The 24,604-nt window shown below is 37.5% G+C and overlaps 8 protein-coding genes across 8 annotated transcripts; 4 read left to right on the top strand and 4 right to left on the bottom strand.

Annotated features, from left to right (window-relative positions):
- Nucleotides 1-20: 20 nt before the first annotated feature.
- On the bottom strand, nucleotides 21-2,512 carry SPOG_00681 (transcription factor). Its single transcript, XM_013168856.1, has 4 exons — nucleotides 1,869-2,512; nucleotides 1,223-1,821; nucleotides 233-1,180; nucleotides 21-186 (listed from the first exon to the last, which is right to left on the bottom strand). The coding sequence occupies exons 1-4, from the start codon at nucleotides 2,158-2,160 to the stop codon at nucleotides 148-150; spliced, it is 1,878 nt and encodes a 625-aa protein (XP_013024310.1). The 5' UTR covers nucleotides 2,161-2,512; the 3' UTR covers nucleotides 21-147.
- Nucleotides 2,513-3,178: 666 nt separating this feature from the next.
- SPOG_00682 (anion transporter) lies at nucleotides 3,179-4,693 on the top strand. Its single transcript, XM_013168857.1, has one exon. The coding sequence runs from the start codon at nucleotides 3,358-3,360 to the stop codon at nucleotides 4,333-4,335; it is 978 nt and encodes a 325-aa protein (XP_013024311.1). The 5' UTR covers nucleotides 3,179-3,357; the 3' UTR covers nucleotides 4,336-4,693.
- A 12-nt stretch (nucleotides 4,694-4,705) lies between these two features.
- On the top strand, nucleotides 4,706-7,649 carry SPOG_00683 (XP-G family nuclease). The gene is made up of 3 exons (XM_013168858.1): nucleotides 4,706-4,918; nucleotides 4,968-7,050; nucleotides 7,099-7,649. The coding sequence occupies exons 1-3, from the start codon at nucleotides 4,912-4,914 to the stop codon at nucleotides 7,403-7,405; spliced, it is 2,397 nt and encodes a 798-aa protein (XP_013024312.1). The 5' UTR covers nucleotides 4,706-4,911; the 3' UTR covers nucleotides 7,406-7,649.
- A 168-nt stretch (nucleotides 7,650-7,817) lies between these two features.
- On the top strand, nucleotides 7,818-12,752 carry SPOG_00684 (P-type ATPase). The gene has a single exon (XM_013168859.1). It carries the CDS (start codon nucleotides 7,855-7,857, stop codon nucleotides 12,496-12,498), a length of 4,644 nt encoding a protein of 1,547 aa, XP_013024313.1. The 5' UTR covers nucleotides 7,818-7,854; the 3' UTR covers nucleotides 12,499-12,752.
- Nucleotides 12,753-12,790: 38 nt separating this feature from the next.
- SPOG_00685 (AGC/NDR protein kinase Orb6) lies at nucleotides 12,791-14,830 on the bottom strand. Its single transcript, XM_013168860.1, has 3 exons — nucleotides 14,544-14,830; nucleotides 14,132-14,306; nucleotides 12,791-14,090 (listed from the first exon to the last, which is right to left on the bottom strand). The coding sequence occupies exons 1-3, from the start codon at nucleotides 14,696-14,698 to the stop codon at nucleotides 12,996-12,998; spliced, it is 1,425 nt and encodes a 474-aa protein (XP_013024314.1). The 5' UTR covers nucleotides 14,699-14,830; the 3' UTR covers nucleotides 12,791-12,995.
- Nucleotides 14,831-14,910: 80 nt separating this feature from the next.
- On the bottom strand, nucleotides 14,911-16,963 carry SPOG_00686 (gamma-glutamyl phosphate reductase Pro1). Its single transcript, XM_013168861.1, has one exon. The coding sequence runs from the start codon at nucleotides 16,514-16,516 to the stop codon at nucleotides 15,155-15,157; it is 1,362 nt and encodes a 453-aa protein (XP_013024315.1). The 5' UTR covers nucleotides 16,517-16,963; the 3' UTR covers nucleotides 14,911-15,154.
- Nucleotides 16,964-18,370: 1,407 nt separating this feature from the next.
- On the top strand, nucleotides 18,371-20,329 carry SPOG_00687 (superoxide dismutase Sod1). The gene has a single exon (XM_013168862.1). The coding sequence runs from the start codon at nucleotides 18,434-18,436 to the stop codon at nucleotides 18,893-18,895; it is 462 nt and encodes a 153-aa protein (XP_013024316.1). The 5' UTR covers nucleotides 18,371-18,433; the 3' UTR covers nucleotides 18,896-20,329.
- SPOG_00688 (endo-1,3-beta-glucanase Eng1) lies at nucleotides 20,110-24,313 on the bottom strand. Its single transcript, XM_013168863.1, has one exon. The coding sequence runs from the start codon at nucleotides 23,649-23,651 to the stop codon at nucleotides 20,487-20,489; it is 3,165 nt and encodes a 1,054-aa protein (XP_013024317.1). The 5' UTR covers nucleotides 23,652-24,313; the 3' UTR covers nucleotides 20,110-20,486.
- Between the last annotated feature and the right edge of the window lie 291 nt (nucleotides 24,314-24,604).

Here is a 24,604-nt window from a genome sequence, read left to right as displayed (position 1 = left end):
AATTAAACAATTCAGCGCCTTTAAAAAAGAAAAAGTGAAGTAAAGTATCCTTCGTATATGATATGGTATTAACTATTACCTACAAAACAAATAAATAAACCATCTTTCTATTGTATAACACATGTATAGTAATTGTGCAGCTCAAAGTTAAAATGGGCAATGTTGAAAAATCGCATCCCAATCATCCTTTACAAAAGTTAGTTAAAAAGTTTCAACTATTGAGAAAACTTACCCAGCTAATATCCAATTTCGACGGATCTAGAAACCCCAATTCAGGTATGTTTTCGTCCGAGACTGCTAAATTATTAGATGATTTTAGTCCTAATTTTTCCCAGACATGGGTTCGCGAAGTTTTTAGTAGTGACCATGCCTGATGAAAGCGTTGTATATCCGTTATTTTAGGAAATAATGAAAATATTTGGTTAATCATGACCACTCTTTTATCATCCGAATATATAGTTTGTTCAGAATGTAAAATATCTAAAAAAAGAACAATGCACGGATGAAAAGGGGGATATCTCCAAAAGAACCATGAATACATAGAAAACTCCGGAGTCGTGCCAAGCTCATACAAACAGGATAAAGCATCTAAAGCACATTCAACAGAACGGATACGACTGTATGAAAAAGCTGAAGCACCTTTCTTTAACAGAAAAGGAAAATGAAACAAAATAGGAAACCGCTGAAAGATGTAAGTCGTAAAAAGGTGTAATAATCTTTCATGAACAGTTGTAGGTTCAGGAAGTAGCTCTTGCTTAATTTCTTTATAATAATCAGTCAGTTTCTGATCCATTTCCAAAATTTTGCTATAATTTGGAGACTTTAAGCCTAACAGCATCCGCATGTACTTTGAGACTTCACGTGATGCTCTACCAGATATACAAACAAAGCGTCCAGCAGTAAAAATTGATGGATCCGCTTGATAGTTTTCTTCTGGTAAAAGACTAGGAAAACTCGTGTCATAACTGTCCTCATGGATTCGTGGAGGTATTCCTGTCATTTCAGATACTCTAAGGTCTAAAACCAATACAGAGAACCAAACTCGTCGTCTAATTTCAGCATAAACACTATTTAATCCATACAAAGATCCATCTCGATGTAGTCCCATAAAGTAAGCAGTTTGTGTAATTAAGCCCACCATCGAGGGAGGAGCAAGGGTAGTATCAGAATCAAAAGCGACCTGAGAAGTTAGTATAAGCAAAAAATGGAATAGAGTATTTACCTGACAGATAATTAAAGCTCTTAAAGCATTGAGATCAGGATCAAATAAAAAGTTGGATGATGCTAACGCGTAACGAAATGCCAAATGATAATCAACGGACAAATATTTTTCTTCTTCTCCTAAATTCCAACTAAGTCGAGTTTCTATTGGGGTAGCAAGTAGGGCACTAGCAAACATAGCAAAAAGAAGAGATGTCATTGCTGGCTTTCTCTCAGCAGGTTCCTCCCAAAATACTTTGTACCTTTCCATAAACGTAGACTTATGTAAGACCGGTATAAATAAATGACAACGAAGAAAGTAAGCCTCGATGAGAAGATCTGAAATGTGCTTCGGAGGAAGAAAGTTTCGAGCGTGTTCCCGAACAGGAAGGCGAAACAAAAACGATTCTTGCGTAACTTCCTTTCCATCTTCAGAAAAGTCATGGTCTAAGTTCAGAGAATTCGTTTTTCGTAAATGCCAGGCCAAATGATAAGATGAAGGATAATTAACATAGGTAGTTTTTGTTGAATCTCGCAATGATAGAGTACCTATGTTTCGTTCAGTCTCATCAAAAGCAGCAGAATCTTCTTTAACTGGGGTCAACGGTGCTGAAGCACTATCTAATAACAAAAGGTTAATACAACATTAGGTGATAATCGATTTTTACCTTGGGAAGAGCCACGGGGGTTTAGTTCTCCGAGCATATGCTCAAGATGAGAAATCCTACTCAAAAGCTCATTTATCACAGAATCGGTTTCGTTTCCTCCATCAAAGTTATTTGTTGATGGTTGTCCTTGTTGCAAGTATATACACGAATATGTTGTTGCTCTTTTCTTACAGTTTGAACAAGGTCTTCCATGATCGCATTTCAGTTTCTTTTTTCTACATGCCAAGCAAGAATGGATAGCACGACGCGTAGTTTGACCCATTTTTTTGGGAGTGACTTTAGACGATTCCATGTCTAATGCTGCATAACCAGGTTAAAGTAGAGAAAAAAACATAAAACCAGCAAGATAGTTTTCACACCCAAAAATCTAAAGCAAAAACACAAAAAAATAAAGAAAAAGAAGCGTTGGCCAAGGAATAAACCTATCGGATAATGAAGACACTGAAAATCTCAGGTTTTTTTTTTCACTGTATCCTCACTTGATATTTTTGTACAAAAAAGCATAAAAAATAGTAAGGACCCTAGTTACTTTTGACAAATTCCTCGTATTTGGCTTGGGAATGGCAAAAAACGTATTCACCCATCATACCTTGAGCACAACCCGCTTCGCTAAAGGTATACTTTAAATGACCGAACCCCCTAAAAATGCAAAGGAAGGCGACTTTGAATGACGTTTAAATGTAAGTAAAGGTTTTCATAAACAAAGCAATGGGGTGTCTTTTTGTTTTGTTATATCGGTGTTTCAAGAGACTATCCAGCTTTTTATGTTTGGCAATTGAATTAAATATTGGACCAGTTAACCCAGCAATGCGCTGAAAAGTTCATCGGTGGGTTTTCACAAGATTTAGTAATTGATATGTATAATGGTCATAAAACGAGAAATAAAGGTAAGCCAAGAGAAAAGGGGTTGACAAACAAGGTTCTCAAAAAACTCAATGAATCACAAAGCACTGATCAATGTTCCTGCTATTTTGACAAAAATAAATAAATTCTCGTTTATGTTATAAGCATATAAGATACCATGAATATTAGGAAAAGACAAAAAGCTATTTACTTTGCCATGTTATAAGTACAGGAACTTTTAAACCGCCTATTTTTGATAAAGAAAAGTTACATAGCGAATGTCATTCCATTTACCAAAGTTTTTCATTCATGGAATTTCTTCATTAAATTATTCTGCAGATCAACTATTTTATATTTTTTTTATATATATCCTACATGTTTATACCTGAATCCTATATTTTCAGTGATTAAATTGTATAAAGATATTAAAAATGTAAACGTAAATAAATATACTTACTTTAGTACCGACGAAAGTCATTGAAAATTTACGCCGATATATCGTCTTACCGAGGATGTTTATAATTACAAAATCAGATAAGAAAGAAATGAGATTTTTTCTTTTATTAGTGAGCATTCAGAACACCCCCAAATTGGTGAAAGACCAGCTTTACCACAGGCAATATAACCGTTTAGATCGTTTATACCAATGGATCAAAAATTACAATCCGCTGTAAGCGAGTCGGCGAATGTTGCAGCAAAACCTCCAGTACAACCAAAGAGACTAGGACCGGTGATGGGGTTCGTTTCTGGAGGCATTGCTGCATGTGGTGCGGTTACTCTAACTAATCCTTTTGAAATCATTAAAACTCGTTTTCAACTTCAGGGCCAGTTGACAAAGGTGGACGAATCGAAAAAAATTTATAAAAGCGTCGGGCAAGCTTTTAAATTGGTTGCCAAGCATGAAGGAATTCAAGGACTCCAACGAGGACTTGGAACTGCTTACATATATCAGCTTTGCCTAAATGGATGTCGTCTTGGATTTTATGACCCCATTCGTTCGTATCTAAATCGTGCCTTCCTTCAGGATCCAAGGGGTAATAACATGGCTATCAATGTTCTTAGCGGTGCTGGTTCTGGTTTTTTTGGTGCTCTGTTTGGTTCTCCTTTCTTTTTGATTAAAACCCGAATGCAGTCGTACTCTCCCGCTTTCCCTATTGGTCAACAGTATGGGTATAAGCACATTTTTGACGGATTCAAGCGAGTTGTTAGTGAAAGTGGGATTCGGGGAATCTTTGCTGGCGCTGATGCTGCTATTATCCGTACAGTGTCAGGTTCATCAGTTCAGCTTCCTATCTATAATTGGGCTAAACGCAATATTGAATACTACAACCTTATGAAGGAGGGAACTCTTAAACACTTAACTGCTAGTTCAATTTCCGGTTTTGGTGTATGCTGCTGCATGCAAGTCTTTGATACGATCATGACTCGTATGTATAATCAAAAAAATAAGGAACTTTATAAAAATCCTCTTGATTGTTTCCTCAAGACAGTCCGTGCAGAGGGATTTTTCGCTTTGTATAAAGGATTTGGCGCTCATTTAGCTAGAATTGCTCCTCATACCATTTTCACGCTTACTTTTGCCGAGCAAACTAATAAATTCTTTTTGAAATTCGCTAGAGATTAGCTTCTCTTCTCTATTCTCTTACGTTGAACCATAATCAAGAACTTTACATATGTCTGCATTTTGTTTCTTCTTTTTTGCTTCGTATTTACTAAAGCGATTGCTTCTTTTTCATCCTATGGTTTACTCCCCTAGATACAGCTTACTTTAATTTTAATAAGAGTTGTTTTATTTATTGTATCTAATATTTACAACGTTTTTTTTATTTTTTTTTTATATATTCCTTGGTGACAAAATCGCTACATCAAAAACAACTAAATGTGTTAAGCAGTGTCGAAACTTTTACGGATTTATCTAACTTCCATATTTTATGCTAATTTTATATACCATAATTTAATTCTTTTCTTTTTTTTATTATTCTGAATGTTTTCAAGATAAAATCCATTTATAGTGGGGTTTCCAAGCTAAACAGACCATTTCAAGTACTAAGTAATGCCGCCCATTAGCCTTTTTAACCTTCTCACATAAGTGTCGACAATATATGCATTAACTGAAGGACTTCAAAAGGACGCATAACTTATTAATAAGGAATTAAAAAGTCAATTAAAAGTCGCATTTCTTGATTCAGCATATTCAAAAATGACTAGTAAGTCCAAACGTTTTTTAACTGTTGCAACTAACATCTTTTCACAAAGTACACTCTTTGGAATTATTCTTAATAAAAAATAAGCATGAATTTACATGTAGCATATCTCAAATAGCCAACAGGAAACTGGGAGTTGATGCCAGTTATTTTCTAATAGAACTTTTAAAAAGACTAAGCCCGGAAGAGCTTCAAGCAATTTCTGTGGATGGAGAATCCGAAATCCTTTACGCTTATGTTAATTCTTTTCTTGAAGCCTTGAAAAAAAATAATGTTACTCCTTTATTCGTTTTTAATGGCATTCCCTTAACCTTTGAAGCTAGCAGTCAAAGTGAAGCTTTACATAAACAAAAAAAGTTATACCAGATACAATATTCATTGTCAAGCTTTGATCCGTACGATGCTAACATTCACACAAATTTGTATCGAATGGACCCAAATGGCAGTCATCGTAACAATTTTGAAAATCGACGCACCTTTCTCTACAGTAGTCAACGAGATTCTTTAGATAGATTATGTGATTTTTTGAAAAACATTTTGGACAAGAAGAAAATTGACTATTTTGTTGCTCCCTATTTAGCTATGGCACAGCTTTCCTACTTCCAGAGAGGTGCTTCAAAACGTTATGTTGATGCTGTATATGGTCCAGAAGATCTTCTTCTTTTCAACGTGAAACGCCCTATCGTGTCTATTACTATTCCATTTTTGCAGTCGGAGTCCTTTCGTTCTTCTCTCTCCGTTCCTCACTTAATTAAAGAGGAGAAACAGTCTTCCACAATTCAATGGTTAGATGGAGAATCTATCTATCAAGATAGCAGATGCACATCCTGGAGTCAATTTGTTGAAGCGTGTCTACTTTGTGGTACTGCCATTTCACCCACACTTCCTCAATTTGAAGGAACTTTCTTATTAAAATCTGCTATAGAATTGGTAATGATGCTAGGTTCCGCTTATCGCGTTGTGGAAGGATTTGCCGACACATTGCCATCCGGTACTGCTCAAGAATTAGTTCAGCAATACAGACGTGCCTTTTGTTACTTAAATTACTGTGTTATCATGAACGAAAAGGGACTTACTATCCCACCTGTGCCAGAAGATTCCGTTCCTAATGATATTAGCGCGTACATGGGTACGCGTCTTCCTAACGAACTATACTATTATATTTCTCGTGGCTTGCTCCCTTCTAGGATGATTGGAGCCCTAGTGTCTGGTTGTTTCAGTGATCCGGTCTCCATACTAGAGCAGCATGTTGGGGATTCCTCAAGCCAGGAAGTCAACGAAAAGCCAGACCTCACTTCCCGTAAAAATGCTGCTGCTCTGGCAGCAGTTAATCAGCGGAGGTTTGTTGATGATCTAGAGGAGATTTGGTCTCAAGGTCTCAATCTATTAACTCAACCTCTTCACCGATTTTATCAAGCTCGAGATGTAATTTCCCTTCACGGACATAACCAGCAAGCATCTTTGAAGGTTATGCACAGCTATGATCCTCCGCTATACAACGACACTAGAGCCTGGATGATTTACGATGAATGCATACCCCTGAATATTAAGGAAGCTGTGGGTGAGAATAATCGTATAAGTATACATAGTATGCTTAATTGTTTAAGAGATGAAAAATTTGTTGAAAAGAGCTTCTGTCCGGATGGTGGTATAGGTATAAAAAACCCACCCAAGCGTTTGCTTTCTACCACTCCAGAAATAGTATTGAGCTCCTTTTATCGATTCCTGCAGATCCGATCGTTTATATCTACGACCCATCAACTTACTTCTTGGGGCTCTCCTTTGTTGATGGCTCTAGAAAAATGTGACGTTCAGTATCAAAGTTCCATGTGTGTTCTGTTTGAATTACTGCGCTTACGACAAATTAAAGAGCCTAAATTTGATTCTGCAACTTCTTCCACTCTTTCTATCCCCTCTGTTATAGAGTTCTTATCAAAACTTGCTACATTCCTTCCAACTGAAAAAGAAAAAATTTATCAGTTATCTGCGCCTGACCGCGATTTGTTACAATTTTATTTGATGCAAACAAGCTTTGGTGCCAACCTTCATGAGTTGGCCGCTATTTTAATAGCATCTGTTATTATGAACGCTAATGCCAACAGAAATCTTGTAAACCCATACTCGATAAGAAAAACGTATGCCTGTTACTCTACCCGATTAATCGTTTACTAATTTTGTTTTAGATTTCCTTTTCGCCGAAATTTTTGTAGCCTACTGTCAGGTATAATTATGAATAAGCTTCTGCAGACTCTGTCTGGAAGTGATAAGGATACGAACAAAGCAGGTGCTGTTGAGAATACTTTTAAACAGATAAAGGAGGAATTCCCCTACGTCACAGATGCAAAAGTCTTTATAGCCAGATTTTTGGGTTTTTGGGCTGCTTTTATGGAGGGCGTTAAGGAAGCCGAAAATACTAGTGCCATTGGAAAACTTGTTGCCAGCAAACTATACCTTACTAATGACTGGCTCATGTCTTTGGGTTTGGTTTAAGACAACAAGGATTTACAGTCTTTAAAGTCTCCTAATACTCTTGGTTTTAGGCTGCTAGTTATATATAAGTTGTTTCGTACAAACCGTAAGATCATCACATTTAGAAAACTTTTTTAGATGTTTGTTTAATGCTACTTCCCGACTTACACGAAGATTTTGTTGTGCTTAGTATATTTCAAACTGCTTCCTTTTATATGATTTGCACGAATTTATACGAACATAGTATTTCAAAGCTGAGATTTAGCATTTCTTTTTTTCCAATGGTCAATCATAAAATGCAGCAGACAGTAAGAAAAGAATATTAAATGATAAAAACAACATTTGTTTATGTTTTAAATAGTGTATCCTAACGATTTTCGTTAGATCAAAAGTCATTGGAGGAGACTTCGGAGAGCACTTTTCTTGCTTGCCCATTCCAACACCGAAGTTCAATTCATACAAATGCACTTATGAAGTCCAATGGCAACGATAACGATTTTACTGGACTAAAAAGACAATCATCGAACGATCAAGACGTTGTAGCGAATATTGATGCTAACGATGAAAGTGGAAATGTAAATAATCGAATCGTAGAACGTCGGGGAAGCGTTCATGTGCGGTTCCAGGACTTGTCGCCGCCGTCAAGCATTATAGAAGATGAATTTCGAGATGTTAACATTGATGAGGAGGAGTCTAAAACAAAAGACAATGCCAGCTCTGACGTCTCCGGAACAGGGACTGAGAATGAAGGGAAAAAGAGAAGTAACTTAAAGTCAGTGTTTGGACTTACAGCAAATTCTATGAAGTCCGCTTTAACTCCGTCAGTTAAAACTGACAAGTCACCCTCAAAGGCAAAGAAAAGAGTTCATGTCTCTTTTCCAGAAATTGAAGAAATTCCCTTGGATGATATGGGAAAGCCGTCGCATGCTTCGAATGAAGTTGAGATTGCACCAGAAATTTATGGCCGTAAAAATATTCCTAAAGAATTTTTGCAGAAAAATCGCAAGAAATTCTCGGTTCCAAACCCCTTGACATACCTCAGTACAAAGATTTCATCCTTGTTTCAGAGGGACTTCCGCCAGTTGAAATCAAAAGATGGAAGACATATTATCGTTGATCCATATGATGACTCTTCTCAAATTGATGAACGTATGGGGAAGCCCTTCATTAAGAACAACATTGTATCGTCTCGTTACAATAAATATAACTTCGTTCCTTTGCAGATCATTGCTCAATTTTCAAAGACTGCTAATTGTTACTTTTTATTAATTGCGATTATGCAAATGATCCCAGGATGGTCCACTACAGGCACTTACACTACTATAATACCGTTGTTGATTTTTATCTCTATTGCTATCTTACGTGAAGGCTTTGATAATTATCGTCGTTATCGTCAAGATCGTGTGGAAAATCGGATTCAAGTTCAAGTCCTAAGACACGTTGATAATGCACCTCCTATTGTAGACGAACAGCCTTCTTTTTTTCGTAGAAGAAAGTGGAGAAAACGAAGGTCCCAGGATACTGGATCTAGAAGTACTACCTACTCCAACTCCCTCCAAGAAATACCTGACCTTCCTCCTCCACAATCACCTACGTTCGTTCAATCGCAGGATGTTTCTACAAATTTAGATCCACAAAAAATAACTCCTTTTGAAACCACACTCAAGCCTACATTCTTTTGGGCTAACTGTGATTGGAAAGATGTGCGTATTGGTGATATAGTAAGACTAACCTCTGACGAGTCTGTTCCTGCTGATATAATTGCTTTATCGAGTCCGCACCCCAATGGCGCTGTTTATGTCGAGACAGCGGCTTTAGATGGAGAGACATCTCTAAAAACCAAGTTGGTTAACTCTACCTTACGCTCTTGTTGCAAAGACATCAATGACCTTAGCCGTCTTTCTGGTGAATGTATAGTTGAAGATCCTAATGGAAACTTATATGAATTTAATGGAAGGATGCAATTAAATTCAGAAGAGAAAGAGATTCCTATAACTAATAAAGATGTCATTTACAGAGGATCAATTTTAAGGAACACTCCGGAATTGTTTGGGTTGGTTATTTTTACAGGAGAAGAAACGAAGATTCGGATGAACGCTTCTCGTAATCTTCGAGTTAAGGCGCCTGCCATGCAAAAGGATACTAACAAAATTGTAATTTTCATTTTTGCTTTAGTCGTCAGTATGGCAATTTACTGTACCGTTGCATATTTTATATGGCAGAAAAAGGTTGAAACCAAGTTGTGGTACTTATCAGATGGAAGCCTTGCTTTTGTCCCTATTCTTGTATCATTTATCATTTTATACAACACAATGGTTCCAATTTCTTTGTACGTATCAATGGAAATTATTCGTGTCTGTCAGACTTTCTTAGTTCAGAGTGACATTGATATGTATTACCCTGAAACCAATACGCGCTGTGAAGTCCGAAGTTCATCTATCCTTGAGGAGCTTGGTCAGGTGACTCATGTGTTTTCAGACAAAACAGGAACCCTTACAGACAACGTAATGCTATTTCGGAATTTATCCGTGGGAGGTTTTGCTTGGCAACATGTAGGGGCCGAAAATCCAAGGTTACTTCCGACAAATAAGAAGAAAGAAGATAATGATGAAATAAAAATTCCTGAACTGTCAGAAAACATTGAAGGGACTACTATTCAATTGCTCAAATACGTGCATGACAATCCACATACTACTTTCTCGAAAAAAGTCAGAATATTTCTTTTAAATATGGCTGTGTGTCACACATGTCTTCCATCTTACGATGAAAAGGAAAATATTTATCGTTACCAATCCACTTCTCCTGATGAACTAGCTCTCGTACATGCCGCTCAACAACTGGGATATATTGTTGTGGATCGTGATATGGACACTGTGTCCATCAGTTTACATTATCCTTTAGATCCTCGTTCCCAGCCCATTACAAAAACCTATAAGATCCTGAATGTTATCGAATTCAGTAGTAAAAGGAAGCGTATGTCGGTAATTGTACGAATGCCAAATGGTCGGATTTGCTTATTTACAAAAGGTGCCGATTCTACAGTAACCGAAAGACTTCGCCTTTCGGTGCTTGCAAAAAAGAAAAGTCATACTGTTACTAAAGCAGAAAAGGCTCGAAAAAGTATTGAAATAGATAAAGCTATTATAAGAAACAGTATGAGTACGGCTAGACCAAGTTTGACAGCATCCCGACCCAGTTTGACCAGAAGACGTGCAGATTATATCAATAATGTCACTTCCTGGTTAGATGAACGTAGACAAAAAATGGGCTCGATTCGGCCACGAGCTAGCACCAGTATATTAGAAACTAGGCGCCGTCCTACTCCTGGAAGACACTCTTTTGCAGTAGGAGAACGACTCTCCGACAAGAAATCTCGTTCTAAGAAAGAAGAAGCAGAGGGATCGATGTTTGAAAGTTTAAGTCACAATGATGCTGCGATGTTTGAAAACACTTTCAAGCACGTTAATGCATTTGCTTCAGATGGTTTAAGAACACTTATTTATGCACATCGATTTCTCGGAGAGGAAGAATATCAAGAGTGGAAAGCATTGAATGATGAAGCATTGAGCAGCTTGACTAATAGACAACAGCTATTAGACGATAATGCTGAATTAATTGAAAGGAACTTGGAATTTTCAGGTGCTACTGCGATAGAAGATAAACTCCAGACAGGCGTTCCTGAGTCTATTAATTCACTATTCAGAGCTGGCATAAAATTTTGGGTGTTAACTGGAGATAAAAAAGAAACTGCAATTAATATTGGTCATTCTTGTGGAGTTATAAAAGGGTTCTCGACTGTCGTGGTTTTAGGATCTATGGATGAAAAATCTGGAAGCGACGAAACTATAAAGGGCGGACAGAGACTTTCTTTAGAGCAACCCCAAGAGATTGATACAACAAACCTCGTAATTCACCAATTGGTGTCGTGTATGAAAGCAATGCAAAGCAACTCTGTAGCACATTTAGTCCTTGTCATAGATGGTGCTACTCTCGACAGTATTGAAAATGACCGTGAAGTTTTTACACTTTTTATTAACACCTCTGTGAAAGTTGACTCTGTTATATGCTGTAGAGCTAGTCCTATGCAAAAAGCGCTCATGGTAAAAAACGTACGCGAGAATGTTAATTCTGCTGTGACGCTAGCGATTGGAGACGGCGCAAATGATATTGCTATGATCCAAGAAGCCCACGTTGGGATTGGTATCGCTGGTCTTGAAGGTCTGCAAGCAGCTCGATCATCTGATTTCTCAATCGCCAGATTCAAATTCTTAATTAAACTACTTTTTTGTCACGGTCGGTGGAATTATGTACGTCTATCTAAATATATTTTAGGTACATTTTACAAAGAGCAGTTTTTCTTCCTAATGCAAGCTATTATGCAGCCTTTTGTTGGATATACCGGTCAAAGTTTATATGAGAATTGGGGGCTTACATGCTTTAATACTCTCTTTTCGTCTTTATGTGTTATTGGTCTTGGTATATTCGACAAAGATTTAAATGTTAGTACCGTCATTGCTGTTCCAGAACTATATCAAAAAGGAATTAACAACGAAGCTTTTAATTGGCGTGTTTATATAAGCTGGTCATCTATGGCATTTATGCAAGCCTTTTTAGTATTTTACGTTACATATGCGTTATATGGCGTAAAACAGCTCACCGATAATAACTTGTTTGCTTTTGGGCAGCTCATTTTTACTGCTGCAGTTGTTGTGATGAACTTTAAGCTCATTTTTATTGAGATGCAGTATGTAAACATTATTTCTTTTATTGTAATTATTCTTACACTTTTGGGATGGTTTTTTTTCAATATGTTTATCAGTGACCATTATCCCGATGAAAATATTTACCTTGCGAAATCACAATTCTTTCATCACTTCGGTAAAAATGCTGGGTGGTGGCTTACAGTGTTTTTGGTTACTGTTGCTGCTTTAATGTTGGATATAATTTTACAAATGATCCGCCGAATGATGAAACCGACAGATACTGACATTTTTGTGGAATTGGAAAGCGATGCGTTCATACACTCTCGGTTCGAGCAGGAGAGTAAGGAGTTTTTCAATTCCAATTCCAATGAAAACGATGAAATTGAACAGTACCTTAAAGCTCGCGAGTGATGATTAATTTTAATTTATTATATCTATTAAAAAAAGTGCAGATTTGGTACAATTTTGTTTTTATTTATATTTTGCTTCAATTTTGTTAAGTTGTCTGGTTTTTGAAAGAAAATCGACCCATTTTTTTGGCAATGTTTTTATCTCTTCTTTTTTTTTTTTTCCTTCATTATCTGTTTTTCGAGTTGGTTATAATATTGTTATTAGTTACGTTTTACATTTTTTAATGCATATATCGTTCTTTGTTTTCACATGCGATTATCTTTTATGTTTCACAGTTGGTAGTTTTCAAATTGTCGGGTTTCACTTCAATGTAGTCTTATTTTTTACAAAAGTTTCTATTTCTTAGTACATACCTTAATACAATGTTTATTATAATAGCAAAAACGTCGATTAATTCATCAAATGTGGAAGTAAGAATAAGTCTTTCTTTCAGTCTTGTCCTTCCAATCCTTATATGCAATGAGATAACAGAATAACAAATCTTGGGTATTTTCTTTTTAAAGAGCTCCCTTCATAGTGAGGTAATTAAATTTTTTATAAGTATATCCCAGGAAGGCCATATTTGTTTGTTCGAGAGTCCTTGGATCCACATTTGCTTCTGGGGTTGCAACAGGCTGATCGGGAACTCGACACAAGTCATCCACCGGGAAATAATGAGTGTCAGTGATCGATCTTAAAGAAGGAATAAATGGAGCGGGGCTTTCACGAAGGTGATCCCAATCAATTCCACTGAAATAGGGATGCTGCATAATTTCGATGGCACCACCACGACCCAGTCTATGTTCTGAATCAGTCATAAGACAATTCATTAAGTCTAGGGCTTCAGCACTAAGGTGGATATCGTTGGGAAAATTTAAGGTTTCTCTCCAATTAATGATTTTACGATAGGTTTCATGTGAGTTTTCACTGCAAAACGGAGGCCATCCTATCAAGCATTCAAACATAATGGTACCCAAACTCCACCAGTCACAATCCTGACCATAACCGTGCTGTAAAAAGATCTCTGGTGCAATGTAATCGGGAGTACCGACAGTACTATACGCCATAACACGGCGATTCATTTTCCAAGTAGCCATTTTATCTTTTGAAGACATGGTTAGCCAAATAGAGTCTACCATTTGTCCTCTCTTTAAGGTATTGCCGCTTTTGGGAGGTTTCATATAAGAAGCACTTTGATCCTGTTTATAGAATCCAGTGGACAAACCAAAATCAGATAATTTGATATGGCCGTCACGATCAATGAGAATATTGTCTGGTTTAATATCACGATGAATGTATCCCATTCGATGAACATCTGCAATAGCTAAAACACATTCAGCCATGTAAAAGCGAGTTACATCTTCTGAAAAGGTATCATAATTAATCAGCATAGTCATTAAGTCCCCTCCGGGTAAAAATTCCATAATGAGGTAAAGGTAGAGAGAGTCTTGAAACGAAAAATAAAGGGAAACCACCCAGGGAGAATCTGATTCTACAAGCAAATCCCGTTCCGCCTTGACATGAGATAATTGATCCCTTTTAAACATTTCAGTTTTCAACAAAGACTTCATAGCATAAATTTTTCCAGTATCCCGCTTTTGTACCAATCGCACCTATTTTTGTTAGTAATACAGAAGGACAATTAAAAACATACCTCACCAAAAGCACCTTTTCCAATGACTTTAATAGTCGCAAAGTCTTCCAGCGAGAGCCTCGTCCTTCGAAAACGCAAAAACTGTGATTCCCTCTCTCCCAACGCTCTTAGCTGTCTGTTTTTTCTTTCATCAGAACCACGTTCCGTCGTTAACTTTCGTTCAAGCTCAATTCTTCTACAACATAGTTAATATAAGAGTTTTCACTAATCGTATATGAATATGATAATTCCATCACTTATTTGAATTATCTGCAGAAGCTGCGATTCTTATGGATCAAGACAGAATTGGCCTCTAACGAGATATAGCTAAATCGCGGACACTTTACGTAATTCAATGTTGAAATAGATTGATTTTTTTTATATTTTGGAGCAAACGTAGATTCGAATTCTCCAATTGTAGCATTCCACTTACCGTTGATTTCTTTCTACAGCATGTTCCACTGCTACCTTGTAATAGTGCTCTATATATTTTTTAGTTTTTTGCGTTTTTTCTAATGTCGTTCCCGGCAAAAGGGAAGGGTTTCTCTCAAATTGAGCATATCCATTGTTTTCCATTGTGTTGATCATGCAAGTATCTTCAGGATTGGAGAATCAATTTACCTTCAGTCCAGATAAAAAGGGGTACATATACGATAAAATTAATAGAATATCTATGGCTATAGAAATAATGCGAATAAAGGGATATGGATTCTCAATGGTATAAGTAGTTGAAAAGTAAATCTTTTCGGTCACCTTGAAGGACAGATTACAGGTATCATTGTTACTTATTTCCAACAGAGGATTTATTGAAGATATTTTATAAATAAGTCGAGATGTTTCCTTTTTCTTTTTTTTGTTTATGTTATATACTATACTTACAGCGGGACGTTTGACATAGTTTTCATTTATACGAAATTACCCAGCAAGACAACAGAAGTTGAATTTATTATATGGAACGAACAAATTATTAAAACGAAAGGAAGAGGGGACTTTTCCAAAACAGAAGTGAACTTCATAAAACAGAAACTAGAGACATATTGAAGCTCAATCTTCCAATTTGGTAACCTCAGAAATATGATGGACATCAAGGGGCTCATGCTTAAAGGGGATCTTATTAGGACCGACACCGTAGGCGGAAGCAACATGTCCTTTTCCACGAAGTTGATACTTATATATAGTTAAGCCTTCTAATCCCATAGGACCACGGGCGTGAATTTTGTTTGTACTGATACCTACCTCAGTACCAAAGCCATAACGGAAGCCATCCGCAAAGCGGGTAGAAGCATTCCAATAAACACCTGAAGCATCAATACCAGACATAAATTTATTTGCAACAGATTCATTCGAGGTCAAGATGCAGTCAGTGTGTTTTGAACCATGGGCATTAATATGTTCCATTGCTTCTTCTAATGAGGAAACTGTTTTAACAGCTAGAGTATAATCCAAAAATTCAGTATCATAATCCTTTTCCGTAGCGTGCTGGAGCAATGAAGCGGCATAAGGAACCCTTTCTAAAACCTCAAAGGAGCGGTCATCACATTTAAGAACCACGGAGGCTTGGGCCAATTTTTCGGCAATTAAAGGGAATTGGGTGGTGAGCGCATTTTCGTGAACCAAGAGAGTTTCAACAGCATTACAGCCAGCAGGATAATCAGTTTTAGCGTCGAAAACAACTTTAACCGCGAGGTCTTTGTCGGCATCATCATGAACGTACATAGAGCATAAACCATCTGCATGACCAAGGACAGGGATTTTGGTGTTTTCTTTGATGTAGCGAACTAATTTATCGCTGCCACGAGGAATGACAAGATCGATATAGCGATCAAATTGAAGAAGTTGAGCAACTTCTTCACGGCTTTGAACTAGTTGTACTGCACCTTGAGGAACTTTGCTCCTAGAGAGAGCCGAGCGTACAACTTCCGACAGAGCAGCAAAAGACTTTGTAGACTCTGTACCTCCTTTCAAAACGACTGCATTGCCAGACTTGATGGCGAGAGCGGTGATGTTGATAATTACTTCTGGGCGAGCTTCAAAAATCACCAAAAGCACACCAACGGGGCAAGAAACACGATACAGATCCAAGTTGTCATCAAGGCGACAGCCATAAGTAACACGGCCTAGAGGATCGTCGAGGTTTTTAACGTCTGAGACACCTTGGACCATTGATTCATATTTAGCAGAAGTAGATAAGTCAAGACGCTTTAACATAGATGAGCTCAATTTTCCAGCTTCATTCTGTTTCTTTGCAGACTCCATGTCTTCAGCATTAGCTTTTAGTATAGTGTCCTTTTTCGATATTAGCTCTTCTACAATTATGTCTAGTGCTTCATCTCGTTCCTTGACTGAGAGTGTTTGAAGAGTAATGAAGGAGTCTCTAGCCGTCTTTACGTTTGCTTCCAAAGACATCTCTTAACAAAAGGGATGAAACCGTCTATAATGAAATGAGAAAAAATAAAGAAATTATGTCCAAAAATAACAGACTAAAATTTTGCTGAAGGTGGACCCTCTGAAGATGCAGTGGAGGTAAAGTAACAGGGTATACTCTGTTACCTGTAGGGTATCGTTTCTACTATTCTGAACGCACAGAAAAAGAAATGAAAAAAATCATGAATAAACGAAAAGAATAAAAGAATAAAAAAACTTTTTTTAGCATAAGTAATGTAGACCATTAGCGCTCTCTTGGATGAAAAGAAACGTAAGACAACAAGGATTCAGTATGTAGTTGAAACGTCTACGTCGTTTACTGATACTTTCTAGACATTAACTCTAGTTGCCAATGAATCTTTCTCTTGTTTTCCTTCTCTAATACAATTCGTCGATTTCCAGCAAAGCCACCTGCAAAGAGTACCGATGTCAATAAATATAAGGACTTAGAAAGTAAATTCGAGACATAAAAAGACTTGATTACGAACGTTAAAAACAGGGGTTTCATTATTCATTGATTTCAGCTTCCGTAATCTTACATTTTGTTTTACCCATTGTTTACAGATTTTCACTTCCGCAAATCTACCAGATCTACGCCGATCTATTTCGTTACTGTTACTTGTGGGGAGTTCCCTATACGCATATAATATTGTAATTATAATCGGCCTAGTATTTATCAAAGCCTACACTTTAGTCCCTTTTTTTCTCTTTTTATGAATCTCCGATTTCTTTTTTATTATATATATATATATATATAGGAGAGAAGGAAATGTTTAATAAGCAATTTTATTCTACGTGAATGATCTACAAAGTAACAAGTTAAGTCACCTTTCAAAAAGAACTCGCAAAAGTCGCTCGTGAGGCTTTTGTTGTATCGGGAATAGCAAAAATGCATCAGCAATTCATCGGTCTTTTTAATTCTCTCAATTACGTGCCCGTGAGCCTTTTTACCATTTATTCATCAAATAAAAACACGGAATTCGAATTGCGAATGTGTCAATCTTTTTTGTTAACTATAAATCAAGCATTCACCTACTATCCTTTCCCATTTTGCCTGCGCTATAGTGGGTCGTTAAGTATGAAGATTGGTCTCCAGAGTTTTCGTCAGACAAGCACAATGTAAACTTGCAGCAAGCATCTGGGTTTTTATTATTTTTAATGAATATAAAAAATTAAGGGTTCGATGTCTTCCTTGTCTTAAATTTATAGTCACTTACTTATTGTTTTCCTTGCAAATAAATTTCAAAGGAAGATGGAGCGAATATGCTCCTTCAACAAAACCCCCCGCGTGGAACATGGTGTGAAGCTGTTTTTTATGAGACTACACTTCCTCTCGTTTCTTTAAGCGTTCGGCGATTGACCCCCATTTGATCTCAAATTGCTGCTTTCCGAGGTAAGCTCGGTTGGATGAGTGAGTCTATTTGCCGTATTCGAAGAAAAATTGCTATGCATCCGTAAATATGAATACGGAAACTTTGCAAATATGAATGTTCCATGGAAGGACGCACCGCTACGTTCCATTTTGTAAACTAGATTACCGATGTGGAAAGCAAATTCCTTCAAGGACGATACGAAAGGGTTAGCTGACTTGGTGATGCTTTGGATGATTGGCAGGCACTGACGCTGATTTTCTCGAAACCAAACTGATGTTTTTGGAGTGATTTGTCATACCAAGCTAAGGGAAGCAAGTGTGGATACATTTGAATTTTCAAGTGCATGGTATTTAAAAAACAACAATCTCTAATTTTATAAAAAAAGGGCATGTAGGTCAATTTTGGATGTATAAAGTGGTATTACCTGAGATTATATATAAGGGTGACCACGTCAGCTTGGAATTCAACAACTTCCACTCTCAAGTGAAACATCCTGTGTAAAATATTCCCCTTGAATTATTCCAAAATGAAAGCTGTAGCAGTTCTCCGTGGTGATACCAAAGTAAACGGCGTTGTGACTTTCGAACAAGAAAACGAAAAGTCCCCTGTCACTGTTTCTGTCGACCTTAAGGGCAACGATGCTAATGTCAAGCGTGGATTCCATATCCACCAATTCGGTGACAACACCAATGGCTGTACCTCTGCTGGCCCTCACTTCAATCCCACTGGCACTACTCATGGTGACCGTGTTGCCTCTGTCCGTCACGTCGGTGACTTGGGTAATGTCACCACTGATGCCAATGGTGATGTCAAGACCAAATTTGAAGACGCTGTCATCACTTTGTTTGGTCCTCACAACATTGTTGGCCGTACCATTGTCATTCATGCTGGAGAAGATGACCTCGGCAAGGGTACAAGCGAGGAGTCTTTGAAGACCGGTAACGCCGGTGGTCGCAATGCTTGCGGTGTCATTGGTGTTGCTGTTTAAAATTGGTTGTTTATCCCATTATTCCATTTACTTGATTTCCAAATTATTTTTGGATATCTGTTTCACGATGTTAAATGATGGATCTTTTACGCCAAAAGGTCCTTTATGGTGATGATTCGTTAGGTGTTGAGGTTTAATGTATGATTGAATTTGAATGATGAAAATATTTTTCACAAGACTCGTTTGTAAAAGAAGACGTTTAGTAACAAGGTAGTTAGTAACGCATGCTTGTATTTATACAGTTGTTTTACCTAGTTTAGAGATTTATTTATGAAAAGGTAACTCGTGATCTAAATTTGGGACTTACATAATACCGGATTTTATGGTGAATAGAGCTGGCTGATGCTCAGTTTCCGACTTGTATGCTCGCTTTGCTTCTACATTCCCAAGAAATGATTGAGAGACCTTTTAGGATGAAGGATGAGCGATTGGTTTTCTGTTCATTTGAAGTATTCTTTATGGAATTGATGTGATAGATCCTGGTGCCATTGACTTCAACGAAGGAAGTGGACTGACATGATCAGATAAAATCTATCATGAAACATTCCCAGTAAATTTGATCTATATTTCATGTTAAAGTATGAAGAACGATTTATTTTTAGTTTGAATTCGAAAACGATATCACCTTTTCCATATCACTGAGCTAGATGTAGAAATCATATCAGATGAACATATGAAGTAATATCGAGGAATTGACGCGTTTGAGAACCAGTCGTTAATCCTTTTCAAAAGTCATTAAGAAATTACTTTTCTTTTATCATTACTATTATTCTTATTCTCATTTTTCAAATTCATTGATATTTTCTGCAAGAAATATATGGAAAAATTCACAAAAGTTGCTACTTTTCTTAATGCTTCAACGATACCTAGCTGAAACCGAATAATTACATACCAAATGTTACGATAGATGCTTTATAAATATTTTGAAGTATTACAAAAAATTATCAAAGCGTATTTCTGAATATTAACAAATGCCATAAGGCTAAGGATAAAATATTACAAATAGTAAACGAAGCTTAGAAAATACGACAAAAACAAATTGGACAGCTATGGGAACAGAGACCTTTCATATATTTCATTTAGTTAACCAGATCCTTGGACGTTATTACTATTCTTCTACGTAGTTCCAAGTTGTCCATATTGAAACATACAATCCTGTAATTGTACTTACTATATCCGCTCGATAAACATTCTCATAACGTGTGAGATTATTACCGTGACACTGATATTAAAAATAATATTTATAAGTATGTGTCTATACAGTCTATATGTATGTCTATATCTATATACACCCAAACAAGAGATTCAATTCTCTCAAAAAATTGAACAATAGTCCATCAAACGTCTTTATCAAAAAGACCCAAACAAATATGCACAAAATATACGATTAACTGATTAGCCCCTTACTTTTCATTCACAAAAAAGGCAGCAAGCAAATGCAGAAGCATCATTATGTTAATCCCATATTGTAACACGTACCAGACGTGTTCTTATGTAAAGAAACAGTTCATTAACAAAAATAAAAATAACAAATGTAAGCGGAAGCATTTTATCATTGCTTGTCTCTGCTTTCAAATAGCGCCCACTCAATTTAGTTGGAAACAAGTCTACCACCAAGGCAATTATAAGCATCAGAATCATAGCACGCGCTACCGCAGGCTTGCATTGGTTTATTACCGACAATGGGACAGAGTAAGTTACCATAGCATACATAGCTCATAGAATTATACCAAGCCAAACCACATTGAGCGATAATCGGAGTAGAAGATGCTGTGGCAGAAGGAGAAGTTGCTGTAATAGACGAAGAAGTAGGAGTAGCACTCGTGGCAGTAGTGGCACTAGCAGTGGAAGATTCTGAACCATTTTTGTGAAATACTGAACCATTTTTGCAGGTAAACTTGGAGGAATTGTAGCAAGAACCGTTGCATTCTTGATAGACATCACCATCAATAACAGGGCAAAGAACATCATTTTTATAGCAAACAATAGCACTAGCATCATACATGGTACCACCGCATGTATGCATTCCAGAAGTGGGTCTAGGTGATTCAGATAAATTAGTATCTGTTGAAGGGGTACCGGAGGAAGTGCCTGCGGTGGGTGCAGATGTACGGATAGAAGACGATATAGTGTAAGAAGAAGTGCCTGTAGGCAAGCCTAAAGCGTTGTTGTAGCACCCGTAATGAACTGGGTTATAGCAAGCACCGTTGCAATTCGCGTATGAAACACCATTCACTATAGGGCACAGTACATCATCATCGCAGACATATAGAGATGGATCGTACACAGCCTTGTTACAAATCTTCAAGCTTGAAGTTGAAGTAGAAGTGGGCACAGGTGCGAAACTGGATACGGAAATTATAGTAACAGCAGTGGAGCTGGTATCGATACCGTCGGTTGGGAGGCTAACCGAGCTCGTGACGGAAGTAGTTCGATGAACCTGGCTTGTTGTGGTAGTAACAGAAGCTGAAGAAGAGCTAGAGCCAGATGAAGAGGAAGAAGAATCGGAATCAGAAGCGTAAACGTCAGTAGGGTAGTAAACAGCATTTCTACCGTCCAAACCAGCGGAAAATGCTAAATACCAAGCACGAGAAGCACCAATATCTAACCAGCCAGCTTGGAAGGCGGGTGTAGCAAAATAGTTGTAGCTGGTCCATGGTTCTGCAATAGCATAATCAGCATACAACAAGGTTCTCCAAGGGGGACTAGCTGTTGCAAGAGCGTTGATAAGCATATTGTTCCATTCGTTTCTAATGAAAGATTGCTCTCGAATGTAGGCGGAAATGGGGGTAATTGGAAGCATCTGAATACCTTCGACATATTCAGGATTCATTCCGAAGTAGGTAACGTGAGTAATCTTGTTCATGAAGGTAATACCAGCAACATAGTTAGGTTGCATAGATTTAGGTTGAACATTTCCATCCGAATAAAGAATATACTTGTTTAGTGCACGCTTTAAAACAGATAGAATAATATTTGCACGATCCACCATAGCATGATCACCGGTAACCTCACCCCACAACTTCATACCGTAGAAGAAATTATAGTCTTCTGAAGTGGATTCTTCATCCTTGCCATCATTAGCCTCAAAGAGACCTCCTGCCCAGGAATGACCATGGTAAAAATCAAACATTCTTTGAACAGGGAAATAAGGATCATCGCTAGTGGGATTAGAAACATCACGAATAAGCGAATTGATGAATCTCTTGTTGTTACCAACAGTTAACCAATTAGGGTCAATATGAGCAATAACGGCAGCTGTCAAAACAAAGTAACCATAGTGAAAATGGTGATCATTGTAGTAAGTATTTCCAAAATCAGCCATTGCATAGCCAGAAAGTCCTGCTTTGCTGACTACGCCCTTCCAGGTAGAATCATAAACCAAAGGATTAATTTGCTTGTTATCGACGAAGCGAGCCATGGCACTTTCTAACTTTTGCACACAGGTATTGCTCGTCTGAGTATTATTAACGATATCGTTAACTGTAAGGCAAAGCATAGCATACTTGGCAAGAACCTTACCGCTATAATACATAGAGTCCAAATTACTTTCAGCAGCCATATCACCGTTCACCTCTTGATCAGCAACAGTGGTGATCATATTGAGTGCATCGGTTGAATAACCAACCTTCTTACCCTCAGGTGACCAGGGCAAGAAATGGATATCTTTAGGAACAGTATCAGCAAAAGTAATTGAACTGCCGGCAACAGCTGTCGCGTAGCCACTAACAAGTGAAACCAAAGAAATATCGGTAGTAGATGCACCAGAGGACAGTGATTCAATTTGGTGGGGCAACAAGAAATGCAAAGGCGTAACAGAACTATCACCGGAAGTCTTCAGGTTGAAGGTATAGTAACCTGTGTCGCCATCAACATGACCGGAAACAGAAATACCAGTTACATAACTGCCTGCATGTTGGTCATAAATAGACTCAGCTTTAGTATCGCCAAAGGGAATCTTTGCTATTTGAATGTAGCCATTGAAGGAGTTTGAGCCAACAAGAACTTGGTTTCCGTTGGCGTTCAAAGTAAGGTGATCACCAAACACATAAATGAGCCAGATATGACCATCGGACAGTGTGACTTTGTACTTTTGAGTAGCGGAGGATCCAGAAGCCGATACCACAGCATTCATAAAGAATGTAGATGTGAAGATTTCGGGAACGGCATTGCTGTATTCAGCAGTGGTAAAGGCCAAACCTTCGACCAAAGAGATTTTCATTGAAGAAGAACCCCAGTTGAAATTTACGCGAGCGGACAACTGATCGATTTCGTCGACCTGGGGAGCAATGGCGTTAGTCAATCCAGAGCCACCAAAAGCTAAAGAACAAAGACCAATTGGATTATAATAGAAATTGGGAACGGTGCTACCCCAGTCGAAGACACGTTGATTTTCATCAGTATGAGCAATGCATATACCAGAATGAGTAATGGACGACTGCCACCAATAGCGGTATGGGTCAGCATAGAGAAAAGAGGTTCTTGAGCCGATCAAAAGGTTATCATAGAACTTGTTTGTTTCGGTAGGCTTTCCACTTTCGGAAAGCCCGGCTGGGGTCAAAGGATGGCTTGCGGAGCCAAATAGGGTTGATGGATCAGATGTATCAATGACTTGATTGAAGACATCAGTTGAACGTTTTTCGAGTTTTTGAGATGATGCTTCCATAACTTCTGGACCATCATACAATGGAGAAGCCGTAACAAGTTGAAGGCAGCCCACTAAGAAATAAGCGAGGGATCGAGATGAGAATCCCATTGTCTATTATAATACGGTCCAAGAGTAATTATATATACAAAAGAACAACGGAGAAATTATAGACCAATTAAGAATATATCTAAGAATAACCACCGCAAGGTTATTATAATCAATGGTTCAACTTATGAGGAAAATACCGATTGTAATACTGAGGTATTAAAAAGATTCAATTAGCAGTTAACCAATATTACAACCGACCTTTGGAGAACCACCAAAAAGCCTAAGTAATATACAAATGTGAACTGACTGGCGAACATAACTGCAGATTTCCTCGGCTTTATAGTAAATTGGATTATAACTCAGGGGTTTTTTTTCATACGATATTCAGCGCTATACCAGCCATATTAGACGAGTATGTGAAATGGAAAAAGTTGACATTTGGTGGTGAGTCCAACTACCAGCCATCAGAAGCCTAAGCAGAATTATGTAAAAGGAAAAAATGTCTTCTCTTTCAAAAGAAAGAATTTTGGTAAGTATAATAATGTCCAGAATTTCTTGATTCATATAAGAGAGAAAACCTCAGTATGATATAATGTTACAATGTAGTGCAAAACTACAGACTGTTTCACTGGGAAAGAAGAGAAAAGAATCGATATGAAACAGTAAAATCGAAATTGAAATTAAACAAATGAACTTTTTTATCTATGGGTAGCGGATTGAAGGAATGCTATATGTCGTTTCTTTTGAAATGTGTCCATTGTTTACTATAGGTTTTTTAAGCGATCAGAATCCACTAAAGATTTCATCGATCTGTTCTTTAAAATGCCCAAAATTGCATTGTTACGAATGGAGTAAGAAAAACAAAGGAAGACTCAACTGCAATCATAGCAACTGACGTTTCTTTCAATCTTTGCAAATTGTATCCCCCTGTCACCGCTCACTGTTTACATGCTTGTTTATTTACAATGGTCGCGAGGGTAACGAAGGGTAAGGGTTTCGCGGTTGGATTATAA

The sequence above is a fragment of the Schizosaccharomyces cryophilus genome, assembly GCF_000004155.1.
Source record: "Schizosaccharomyces cryophilus OY26 unplaced genomic scaffold supercont4.5, whole genome shotgun sequence".
NCBI lineage: Eukaryota > Fungi > Ascomycota > Schizosaccharomycetes > Schizosaccharomycetales > Schizosaccharomycetaceae > Schizosaccharomyces > Schizosaccharomyces cryophilus.
The sequence above is the reverse complement of the archived record's forward strand: the minus strand, read 5'-3'. Positions and strand labels throughout refer to the sequence as shown.

Excerpts from the sequence above, each read along its gene's own strand:
- SPOG_00686 (XM_013168861.1), bottom strand. The coding sequence starts at position 16,516 with ATGTCTTTGGAAGCAAACGTAAAGACGGCTAGAGACTCCTTCATTACT.
- SPOG_00683 (XM_013168858.1), top strand. Across the intron at positions 7,051-7,098 it reads CCATACTCGATAAGAAAAAC|ATTTCCTTTTCGCCGAAATT; the intron begins GTATGCCTGTTA and ends ATTTTGTTTTAG.
- SPOG_00685 (XM_013168860.1), bottom strand. The coding sequence starts at position 14,698 with ATGATCAACACAATGGAAAACAATGGATATGCTCAATTTGAGAGAAAC. Across the intron at positions 14,307-14,543 it reads GCTGTAGAAAGAAATCAACG|AAGAATTGAGCTTGAACGAA; the intron begins GTAAGTGGAATG and ends ACTATGTTGTAG. Across the intron at positions 14,091-14,131 it reads GAAAAGGTGCTTTTGGTGAG|GTGCGATTGGTACAAAAGCG; the intron begins GTATGTTTTTAA and ends TAACAAAAATAG.
- SPOG_00688 (XM_013168863.1), bottom strand. The coding sequence starts at position 23,651 with ATGGGATTCTCATCTCGATCCCTCGCTTATTTCTTAGTGGGCTGCCTT.
- SPOG_00687 (XM_013168862.1), top strand. The coding sequence starts at position 18,434 with ATGAAAGCTGTAGCAGTTCTCCGTGGTGATACCAAAGTAAACGGCGTT.
- SPOG_00682 (XM_013168857.1), top strand. The coding sequence starts at position 3,358 with ATGGATCAAAAATTACAATCCGCTGTAAGCGAGTCGGCGAATGTTGCA.
- SPOG_00684 (XM_013168859.1), top strand. The coding sequence starts at position 7,855 with ATGAAGTCCAATGGCAACGATAACGATTTTACTGGACTAAAAAGACAA.
- SPOG_00681 (XM_013168856.1), bottom strand. The coding sequence starts at position 2,160 with ATGGAATCGTCTAAAGTCACTCCCAAAAAAATGGGTCAAACTACGCGT. Across the intron at positions 1,822-1,868 it reads CCCCCGTGGCTCTTCCCAAG|ATAGTGCTTCAGCACCGTTG; the intron begins GTAAAAATCGAT and ends TTTTGTTATTAG. Across the intron at positions 1,181-1,222 it reads GAGCTTTAATTATCTGTCAG|GTCGCTTTTGATTCTGATAC; the intron begins GTAAATACTCTA and ends CTAACTTCTCAG.